We start from the raw sequence: 12,058 nt of genomic DNA on the forward strand, positions 1-12,058 counted from the left end.
CGATTTCCTTTTCACAAATCCATGCTGATTCTGCCTGATCAGATAATGGTTGAACATTGGGTGTAACCTCCTAATAATGGATTCAAGCAATTTCCCAATGAGCGATATGAGGCTAATGGGTCTGTAGTTTCTTGCAATCTGTTTCCCACCCTTCTTGAATAAAGGTCTTGCATTAACTACTTTCCAGCTAATTGGGAGCCTATCAGAAGAAGGAATTTTGAAAACTTCTAGCCATTTTACCAAGCAGTTGGCATTTAGCCAATGGTTGATCTTCCCCTGGCCCTTGGCCAGTGGGAAGGTCTCTAACCGAATGCAGGTGGCCTCCTAGCCGCAGTTGCAGTGGAACTATTTTCTGTTCAAAGAGTGGGGCAGTGACAGAGAAGGCAGCCCCTCCTGCCCCAGCCATTTGTTCAGAGGCGTGACACTGCTGGGCTACTGACCTTCTGATTGGGCTGGCAGCCATCAGGGGCAGGAAGCTATCCTGAATGGGGCAGCAGCCCTGGCATCAACTAATCAATGAACTAGCATCGTATAACTGAGGGGGAAGTGCTGTTGTCCACCTATGCATGCTGCCGACACATACCTGCGGCCACTGTCAGGCCCCAACTTCTTCAGTAAGATTGCACCCAATGTCTGTTTTAGATGTTAGATTGGGCCAAAGCTTCAAAAAGGTGTTCATGGAGTCGAAACATGAGTGGTGACCATTAATGTTGCACCATTACACCTTCCGATATTTCACCAGAGATTGTGGCTGCCCAGCTCTCGGTGGTCCCCGGTTTAGGCTGCAGGAAGTTTGCAGGCAAGGCAATGCACCTTCAAGTCCCATTCGTTCTCTCTCACATTCAAAAGCATGTTATATGGCAGCTAATTCTGCTTTCCTTATTCTGCTTTGTCCATACAGATGAGAATAACAATCCTTCTGTTTCGCAGTGTTTGTGCAGCCTTTTATGCATAGAACTGACTCACTACACGGGAATAGCCACTTCCTGTAGACATTTTCTTTACTTAACTAGTGAAGTGACATCTTATAATCTAGTTGCTAGGATACCTGTCCTTGTTTGTTTTTCTCTACTGAAAGTTATTAAGTGGAACATTATAGCCAACTGATTCCTTTGATGTAAAATACAATGCTCGCGAAATGCCAATAGAGACAAAGTGGATCAGGCACTAGAGAACAGAGTGATTACGATGTTGCCAGCTTTGTGTCCCAGTGCTGGCTCTCCCACTCATGCCCTTATGTCAAGGATGAATAGCAGGGAAGTTTCCACCCTATTTTGGGTATTCACTCTCTTACACCCACCTGGGGGTATTTGTGCAAAACTCCAACTGCCGAAGGGACTCAAACATTTACCAGGAGGAAGGTACTTGGGCCTCGTTGAAGAGTCCTGGGCACTGCATTGTAATTAGATGGGCAGTAGAGGATTTTCCTGAGGGTCTCCTCCCTGTTGTCAGGGTCACATGGTGCCAGTCCAAGACTGTGCTAGAGATTCGGGAGAATGATCTGACAGGATCTCGCAAGCTGCTGTTTGGTGGTTAAAGGGCTTCCATTCCCAGGATTTAGGATGGGGACTTTGACTTGGAGATAAAGTGAGTTTGATTTGATTTATTATTCTCACATATAGTATACAGTGAAAAATATTGTTTCTCGCATGTTATAGGGACAAAACATACTGTTCATAGAGAAGAAAAGGAGTGGGTGCAGAATATAGTATTACAGTCATGGCTAGGGTGTAGAGAAAGATCAACTTAATGCAAGGTAAGTCCATTCAAAAGTCTGACAGCAGCAGGGAAGAAGCTGTTCTTAAGGATAAAGAGTGTGGGATTTCACCCTACTGAATTTATGCTAATTAAATGATTCTCAAGAATTTTTCACTCCGTGTGAAGGCAAAGCAGCTTATGAGTAAGAAGCAAGAACACCCACTTGAAACCAACAGGTTTTCCTTTAATCACGCAAAGTATGATGTTATCATGGGCTCTTAACTTCTATTTCAGCTAGTCTTGTGAGTGGGGAAACTGTTGTGCATTTTCCACCAGGTGAAGGAGGTCCAATCAAGTAGGTTTTTATTTATTTTCTTTTCAGGGTCAGCGGGGCAAGATCCTGTGCCCACAAGTAACATTCAGGTCTTCCTTAGATACCCCATGCATTTCTCACTCTTTTTCAATCAGGAGATTCACTGGAAACCCCCTCCAGGTGACTTACCTGAATGTCAGAGACCAGTCCTTTGCTCCTGGTCTGTGCCTCCATTGGCTGACATTTACTCACCAGCCAACTGTCACTGCTCAACCATTTTGAGTTTTAGGTCACTGACCAGCGCATATAGCAGTTAGATTCCTGAAGCATCACGATTGGGGATCTCCTGGAGCTTGGTGTTTGCCTCAGTCCTCACCTGGTCAATTCAGTCTGAGTTAAAATTAGGTCTTGAGCCTTTACCAAGAAAACTATAAAGTTATCTTCCTTTAAGCATTATACTAATTTACTCTTTGCCCAGTGTTATTAAATATTGGATGCTGTGTTTATCCTTTAAGTTCTAGTTTGCCTTGTACCAGGAATAGGAACAGGACTAGGCCATTCAATAAATTGAATCCAAATGCAGTTAGAAAATGGCTGATCTACACCTCAACACTGTTTGCCAACCTTTGGTCCATATTCTTTGGTGCTCTTGCTTTTAATAACATTTTAGAACTTGATTGGTGCTGAAACCAATTGAACAATAAATTGTTGTTCCATTTCCAATTTGGTATTCTTGGGACTGACCTGATAAGTGCAAGTTAAAAAGCTTTGACTGCATGTTTCTTTTTCAGCAATATTTTTTAACTTGTATTTAATCCGATAAGTACCTCCTCTTGATTTAATTTTAGGTTCCCTTGCAGCTCTGATATCTCATTCTCTTTCTCATTTTCTTGTCCTTGCACACCTCTGTCTTTTAACGGCCCCACATTCCCCTTAACCACATTGGGTGGCAGCTTTGAGAGACATTCTTTGTGGTGCGCAAGAATGGAGGCCGACAAGTTTTCATCTGGCCATGACTTCCAGCGTTCTCCCCGACCCGCACACCCTCACCGACCCACATACCCTCACCGTGCTCTTTAAAGCGACTGTGATGATCTTCACTGTGCAGTTTGTTCCAAAGCACAACTTGCTGTTTCTGGCACGATGCCAGTAAGTTAATATTTTGTCACCACGCGTGTCAGGGAGAGAAGGATCATTAAAATTTTCTGCCAGTATCCATAGCAACAGCAAATGTAAAGTTAACAATTACCAGGTCACTAGACCACAAGGGGGAGCACAATGCAACTATTTTAAAGAAGTAAAAAAAATTGTGAATGCTGGAAAAATGAAAGAAAAATTAGAAAATTCTGGAAATCAGATCTGCAGATTCGTCAGCATTTAAACTAAAAGGCAAGCTCAATATCTGAAGTGTCACTCTTCATGGTTCATTGGTTCAATCCCTTCACTCTTCACCATTTCTGAAAGGTGTGGTTTTTATTTCCTTCACAGTCCAGATGAAAGGTTGTTACAGAACAACTTTGGCTTTCCATTGATGCTAGACACATGGGCCAGATTTTCCCAGCTGTTCATGCCGGTGGGATTCTGTGGACCCGCCAATGTGAATGGAGATTTGGCCAAGTGCCAAATTTGCCGTCCTTGCTTGCTGCAGCAGCGGGATGTGAATGTCTGGAAAATTCTGACTGTGTAGTGTAAATCAGGACTGGAAGGTCAAGTTGGGAAACACTCTGACCCAGCAGAGTTGTCTCCTTTATAAAGGCCCCAGCCCACCATGTTTTCACTTTGGGTAGTGGAGGCAGGATGGCGATGGGTCCACCACCACAGAGACAGGTCTAAGGTGACAACAAAAAGCGGGTGAGATGGACAGGCTACATTGGTCCAGTTTTAATGGTAAATGTCAGGGCCTCAAACCCCTACCTGACATGGTCCCTCGCCTCCTCACCCAACCATGCTTCCTTATAACTCCTCCATATTCCCCAAGCCACCTCCATGCCCCCCCATGTATTCTCCACAACTACTTATCCGATACCCACTCTGGGAAACCCTCAGGAGCCATATCTTTGAAATGGCTCCATCAATCTAATAGAGCTCTCATTCAAATGTACATCATACCAGGAAACAAAAATCTCTCATCTCTAAAACCCTTTAAAAATATTAAATGCCTCCAAGTAGTCATGTCGCTGCTGTCCATTATGATTTATATGTGATCAGGACGTAAGCACGGATATGGAAGCCCCATCAAATTTAGAGCTCTCAAACATTCATCAAACACTGGCGACGTCATTGGCTCAAACACATCGCAGGATGGAAGACAGTTGTATACACAAGGACTTTCTGTATGGTGAAGTAGCCGGAGCCACATGACCAGTGGAACAGCCAAAGCTCTGCTTCAAGGATGTTTGCAAGTAATACATGAAGGCCCTAAACATTGATTATTATACCTGGGAGCTGATGACACAGGAAAATAGCAACACGTCCTGAGGGCTGGCATGCACCATCACAATCACCAATGGCTACAGCGACCTGGCAACAGACACCAATGCTGAAAACAACAACTCACAATAACACTTGGAAGCTTCATGTGCAACGTTGTGGAAGAAACTGCCGCTCAAGAATTGGCCTCCAGCCATCAGTAAAGATGCACCATATGAAGACACCCTATCTGAAATAGTTATTCTCTGCAAGCCTATCATCTTACGGAGCTGGGAAGATGCAAATGATGGTCAATCTGTTGTAAAAGCAAATAAGCACCTATTCCAATAACCACATCATAGACATATAATTCTCTAATAACCTCTTAAAACTGTCAGTCAAAATATGAACACAGCCCCTCTGCTGAGATAATTGGCTCAAGAGCTTTGGAGGCTTGAAGCAGAGCTTCGGTTGTTCCACTGGTCATGTGGCCCCGGCTATTCCACCATACAGAAAGTCCTTGTGTATACAACCGTCTTCATCCTGCAATGTGTTTGAGCCAATGGAGTCGTCAGCTTTTGATGAATGTTTGAGAGCTGTGACTGTGATGGGGCTGCCACATCCATGCTTTTGTCTTGATTTAAATATAACCATAATGGACAGCAGCTATATGGCTACTTGGAGGGATTTAATATTTTTAAAGGGTTTTAGGAATGAGAGATTTGTATTTCCTGGTATGATGTACATTTGAATGAGACCTCTGTTAGACTGATGTGGCTCCTGAGGGCTTCTCAGACTAGATATCGGACAAGTAGTTGTGGAGAGTACATGGGGGCATGGAGGTGGCTTGGGGAATATGAGGAGTTATGAGGGAGCATGGTTGGGTGAGAAATGCAAGGAAGCATATTGGGTAAGGGTTTGAGGCCCTGACATTTACCATTAAAACTGGGCCATTGTAGCCTGGCTACTCCACCTGCCTTTTGTTGTCACCTCAGACCTGTCTCTGTGGTAGTGGACCCATCGCCATCCTGCCTCCACTACCCAAAGTGAAAACATGGTGGGCTGGAGCCTTTATAAAGGAGACAACTCTGCTGGGTCAGAGTGTTTCCCAACTTGACCTTCCGGCCCTGAAACTTAGCCAAGTATTCATAATAGGCTCAGAGGCAAGATCAAAGACGTTAAGTGCCTGAGCTGTAACGAAGATATTTAGTGCTGCACTTGTACTATGGAATATTTCCTTAAGGAGATTAAAATATATTAGCATTGAAATGATTTGAGAATATCCAGCTCTTGGGTGGCAGATTGGATGTTTTTCTTAAACTGTTAGTATGGATTTATTTAAGCACTGGAGTTGCTGACATCCGGAACCATTGAGATCTTGGTCAAGTTGCAACGGCACGTTTGTGTATTATGTCTTGAGCAATCAGAGATATTTGATGAAGAAAGTGTTACTGAGCCAGACTGTATAGTGTGTGTGTGTGTGTATGTGTGTGTTGTGAAATGATGGAAACTTCATTGTATTACTATTTTTGATAAATATATCGTTTTGCTTCATACATAAACGCATGTGCCTGGAATTCCATGATTGTTGTTGTAATAACTCCACAGAGGTGAAAGTCCCATCACCAAATTATTTTATTTACACCATATATCTGTATGCAGCCAGCTCTCCAGTTGCTCCCTGCTGAATGCAGGCTGGGAGATTGACACACCTGCTTTAAATAGGGGACATGAGACTCCCTGATTTAACCATCAATTAGGACTCATCACGTAGTTCATTCTCCAACCTCATTAGCCTGGCTAAAGTCATCATACTTGTGGTCTTACAGTTGACGATTGGGAGAATCTCTGTGGAAATTATCAATAATGCAACTCTGTGTCAACACTTTTCACCTTATTGGAAGGGTGGATTTATGTTAAAAAGTGTTGGGGCATTTGCATTGACATGAGTTTGTTGGGCTAAATGTCGTTCTGTAAATGCAATGTAATACCATGTAATCCACTACACTGTGGCTGCAGTCTAAATGCAGAGCACAATATTCAGGCATTGCATATGTCTAAATATGTGTATTTTGAATATACTTTGTAATCAAATCAACTGTAGTTTCTGTGCTTTATTCTGAAATAGATATTTGTGACTCATGTTACCTTTAGTATCATCTTTATTTTTCTATCAATTTCCCCCCATCCTTTACCCCATTTTTTTTTAAAAGCTCCTTTACAAATTCACTGGTACCTGTCCTAGTGACCACCTTCATATCAGGCCAAATCATTAAGCATTGGCAGCCTACTCAACTCCATTTAAACAGCATCATAGCTAACTGTACCTGTTCTTACCTGACATCTTCAGACATATGCTTCATCAGGGACTCAGGTTTGATTCTGGGCTTGGCCGACTATCTGTCTGGCACCTTCTCCCTGTGTCTGCTGGGGTTTCCTCCGGGCGCTCCTGTTTCCTTCCACAGTCCAAAGATGTGTAAGTGGATTGACATGCAAAATTCCCCCTTAGTGTCCCAAGATGTATAGGCTTGTGTGGATTAGCCATGGTAAAAGCGCTGGGTTATGGGGATGGGATAAGGGGGAGAAAGAGCCATTGGAATAGCAAAAGTGCATTTCAAAAAATAAGAAGGATGATCAACTCAAAATTAGCCAGGAGAATCATGGAATGCTATATCACTCCACTCCTGAGTGTTGGACAGTCAGAGAAGCAACGCAGAGAATTGAAGTTGCAGAGTTGTGATTTTTGAGGTGAATAATGTAGATATCTTGGACAGTGGAGAAAATGCCCATCGGTGCAGACTTGATGGGCCATATTGGCTTCTTTCTGCACTGTCAGAATTCTATGGTTCTATGATGCATTTAAATATTGTTTTCAATTTTTTTGTACAAAACCACTCATCAAATTTAGCAAATTGAACTAAAACATGACAAAAGAAATGTTTATAATAACTGAAACAGATGTACTTTCTGGTTTTGTAGGTAGTGTAAAGTTAAGGTAAAATCACCATACTCCCAGATGACCATAGGCAGTGACCATAGTTATTTTAACATGAGGATCACCACTTTTCAGGCAAGGGGCAAGGTTGAGGAGTCAGGACCTTCATGAATAACCTCAGCTGTACAGGAATTGAACCCTTACTGTTGGCATCGCTAACCAGCTGTCCAGCCAACTGAGCTAAACTGACCCCTGGTTTAGAATATAGGACCAAAGTAATAAAGATATATTTGCATGAACCATTTGATATGCATTCAGTTTGAGATGCCCTATTACATAAAGGGTATTGAAGTTATAGAACAATGCCAGAGATTAGAACTAACTGTCCTAAAGTTTCTGCAGCTGCAGATGGTGGAAACCCAATTTCTATCTTGATGCTTGTTGGAATATGAATCAGAATGTGGTTCTGTTGCTATTCCACCATGACTAGATCACAGCTGGGATTTCCACCCATCCAAACCTCCCCCCACCACCGACCCCCAAAATGGAGGATAAATGGAAGATCTGGCTGTTATCCATTTGGATATAAAGGGCCAGTTTCAACAGAGCAACTGTCTGAATCCACTATTCCAGCCATACCACACCCAAGGCACCTAGGTTATTTCCATTGGAGCAGAGAAGGCCAGGAGAAGATCTAATTGAGGTTTTTTAACTTTACAAAATTTAACAGTGAATAACAAATGATTATTCCATGTAGTTGGTCAGTCAGTAAATAAAGTCATCAATTTACAAGGAGAAGGGCAGATTTTGATTCTGTACGGACATGAAAAACAAATGATTGTAAATTAGCAGGCTGTTTTACATCAGTCCTGATTTTTATTGCTTTAATGGAAGCAACAATCGATGCAGATGTAAAATGTGCTGCCAATTCACTGTTATCTGTTTTACTAAATTAAAATACCCCAGAGACTGAATAGAAAGTTTAGAGAAGAGTTCTGTATGCAAAGGGTTTTTGGAGTAAGGAATACTGTGCCACAGCGAGGCACAGAAGTAAGGACAACAGCATCTTTCAACGGAAAACTGGATCAATATCTCAAGCTTAAAAAGACACAGGGTTACGGGGTGTGTTTTGCAGTGAATTAGCTCTGGATTGCAATAGCACCAGGATCAGCACAGGCACAACAGGCCAAATTGTCAGCATGTCTGGTTCTCTGATTCTGCCATTGGATAGTCAATAAGAAGATAGTGGTTGGGGTAGTATGGTCCCTTTTAAGAGGCAATCCTTTGAGGGCCATGTGACCAGGTCGGAACCAATGGAACGTGAGCACGTGGACCTTGGCCAATTGGGAGCGAGGGTGCACATCCCCGGGCTGGAATTGGGAAGGATGAATTGGGGAGTTGTCAGGAGCAGACCTGTGTAATTGTGTTGTAAATTCTTTAGTTGTAAATAAAATAATTTCTTCTTGTTGAGCAAAATAAAATTCTTTAGTTGTAAATAAAATAATTTCTTCTTTTATACATCCCTTACCGAGTTGCCTCGAGTTATCACAGTGGCATTATAAATTTTTAAATGGCTGTGAATGAAAGTCTGTTTTATGCAGTTTTCTTTTATTCTGCTGTGGCTGCAAACACTGTGTCCTCGAGACTTTTATCGTTTGTTCCTGATAAGTTATTTCTTCCTTTTTCAATCAGAGAGGTAATTTCTAGCAGCCAGCTGAAATATTTACTTCAAAATTGGAAGAAAATAAAACCTTACGACCTGCTCTCTATTCTCAAACACACATACATATTTCTTCAGAACGAACTCTTCAAATGAAGACAATAAGAATATAACAAAATTTACTCCAACTTATAAATGAAAGAAAGGGTTTAATAAAGAAACTTCATCACTCCAAAGATGGGGCCTCACCCTGGGCCATTCCAAGCTTCCCACAATTCCCAACAGGTTCTTATTTATGGTAAGTCAGCTGGTCAGCTGACCATCCCATCATTCTGTAATAGGTTCCATGATTTACTGGGTCAGCTGACCCTTACAGCTTGTTACCACTGGCTGCATTACATCCAATATTAAATTGTCACTGGTTTCATTCTAACAATCCCATCAAGTTTGCATTGTATCCTTTACTGGAGAATGATTCCTCTTAGTCCTTGACCAAAGATAGATCGCACCCTGAAATATTTCTATTTGCAAGACAGCAATGAGTAGACAGTTTCTTGGGGAAATTAGTGTTGAGTAAGATGAATGTTGAGTAAAATTTTGGTGACTGTAGAATGGATTGTTTGTATGCTCATGTTGCAGTAGCACATAATGTGAATATGAACAGTGGGGCTTTTGCCTAACAGGAATGGGACAGCACAGGCACAGCCTTCAGAAATTGCAGGAATGGATTTACTGTCCAGTTTTGGTTCTCAATCCACCAACCTGTATTATTGAGTGCTTGTCTGTTTCAAACAAGAGTTTAAGGATATGCAAAACAGGATTCTATTTTTGGTTCTTTATTCATTCATGGAATGTGGGCAAGGCCAGCATGAGTTGTCCATCCCTTAAACTGAGCAACTTGCAAAGGTCATTTCAGAGGGCAGTTAAGAATCAACCACTAACCACTCTATTGTGGATTCAGAGTCATAAATAGGCCAAGCCTGGTAAAGATGGCAGATTTCCTTCCCTAAAAGAGGCATTAGTGAACCAGATGGGTTTTTACAACAATGATAGTTTCATGCTCATCATTACTGAGAATAACTTTCAATTCAAGGGGGAGCGATGGCCTAGTGGCATTATCGCTAGACCGTTAATCCAGAAACTCCGCTAATGTTCTGGGAACCCGGGTTCGAATCCTGCCATGGCAGATAGTGGAATTTGAATTCAATAAAAAATATCTGGAATTAAGAGTCAACTGATGACTTTGAAACCATTGTTGATTGTAGGAAAACAAAACACCTAGTTGACTAATATCCTCTAGGGAAGAAAATCTGCCATCCTTACCTGGCCTGGCCTACATGTGACTCCAGATCCCACAACAATGTGATTGACTCTCAACTGCGCTCTGAAATGACCTGGCAAGCCACTCAGTTCAAAGGCAACTATGGATGGGCAATAAATGCTGGCCAGTCAACGATGCCCATGTCCCACAAGTGAATTAAGAAAAAGAAGTTCCGGATTTATTAATTGAATTTAAATCATATCCGCTGCCATGGTGGGATTGGAACCCACATTGCCAGTACATGGATTACCAGTCCAGTGACATTACCACTTACACCAACTAATCATGCTTTTCATCTGTGATGCAGTTAGGATCCTTACACACATTTGGTGTAGAAATGATGGAATAAGTGTGGTGCACACTCTCCCTTTGGTGCTGGACGTACAGTGGCCTAACTAATGTCCTTAAAAATGACTACTGGAGAGCAATCCAAAACCAGATACTGAAACTTGTCACCAGTTTCAGACCCAATTCTCTCCTCCCCCTTGGTGGATTTTATTTAGAAATAAAAATCTGGTTCGCTAATGAAAGAAATCTGCCATTCTTTTTCGGTCTGGCCTACAAGTGACACTAGACCTTGACTCTTAATTACCCTCTGAAATGGGGTAGAAAACAACTCAGTTGTATAACGATAAATGCTGGTCATGTCCACATACTATGAATTAAAAGAAAAAACTGTTTTAGTACATAAGTCACAACTATTTATTTCATTTATAGATCGAACAACAGGTCTCCCTGGAACATCTGAGGAACATCCAGGCTGCCTTTGAAGTGAGTTTTTTTTCTCCTTTTCAATCCAGCATAGTATCAAACATCTGAATGAAATTATGAAAAGATTTGAATGAATGAGATAAGCAATTAAACAAGCATCCATTTATTTACTGTATCATGGAGAAAAGTAAGAACATTCTGTAACAATTATAGCACATTAAGCTCCAGTTAAATATTCACCATTAAAATGATCATTTCTCCAAAGTGCTGTCCCGTATCAGTACTCAAAAGTTTTTAAGAAGCAACGTACAGAGTACAGAGTTAAGCAAGACTCTGGGATTGATGTTCACTGCCTTCACCAGATGTTAAGAGGATAGGAACAGCCTCAAAGTTTTCTGGTATCTCACTGCTCAGTTAACACTGGTGATGCAGCCAGTGGGTTTATTTCAGGCAAAAAACCCTTTTTTAGTTTGGAAATTAAGTTTATTAGTGTCACAAGTAGGCTTATGTTAACATTGCAATGAAGTTACTGTGAAAATCCTCTGGTCGCTACACTCTATTATCTATTTGGGTATATTGAGGGAGAATTTAAGCATGGCCTATGCATCTAACCAGCATCTCTTTCAGACTGTGGGAGGAAACTGGAGCATCCGGAGCAAACCCATGCAGGCACGTGAAAAATATGCAGACTCCGCAGACAGTGACCCAAGGCAGGAATCGAACCCAGACCCTGGCGCTTGGTGCAGCAGTATTAACTGCTGTGCTACCATGGGTATAACCATGTGAATAAGACCCCACTTACCTTTGGTCTGACACTGCAGCAAGCACATTCCAATCAATTCCTTAGGTGGTGGAACCAAGGACAAAAGGTAAACATTGGATTATGTAACATCCCATCAAATAATCTGGGTTACAATGATGCAGGTGCGTGTATTCTCTGTAATTATGATGCCCACACCACAGCTTACTTCTCTGCCTGCTGTTCTGACGTGATTTCACTGAGTTACAATG

The 12,058-nt window shown here is 41.8% G+C and overlaps 1 protein-coding gene across 4 annotated transcripts in view; it reads left to right on the plus strand.

Moving 5' to 3' along the window:
- wdr95 (WD40 repeat domain 95) overlaps window positions 1-12,058 on the plus strand; it is a 134,370-nt gene that overhangs the window by 32,832 nt on the left and 89,480 nt on the right. For all 4 annotated transcript variants that reach the window (XM_080197433.1, XM_080197431.1, XM_080197432.1 and 1 more), the window contains one exon: window positions 11,054-11,107. In XM_080197433.1, coding sequence (XP_080053559.1) covers window positions 11,054-11,107 — 54 coding nt within the window. The remainder of the gene's footprint in view (window positions 1-11,053; window positions 11,108-12,058) is intronic.

This window comes from Carcharhinus amblyrhynchos, chromosome 10 (genome assembly GCF_965287045.1).
Source record: "Carcharhinus amblyrhynchos chromosome 10, sCarAmb.v2.hapA, whole genome shotgun sequence".
In the NCBI taxonomy this organism is placed as follows: domain Eukaryota; kingdom Metazoa; phylum Chordata; class Chondrichthyes; order Carcharhiniformes; family Carcharhinidae; genus Carcharhinus; species Carcharhinus amblyrhynchos.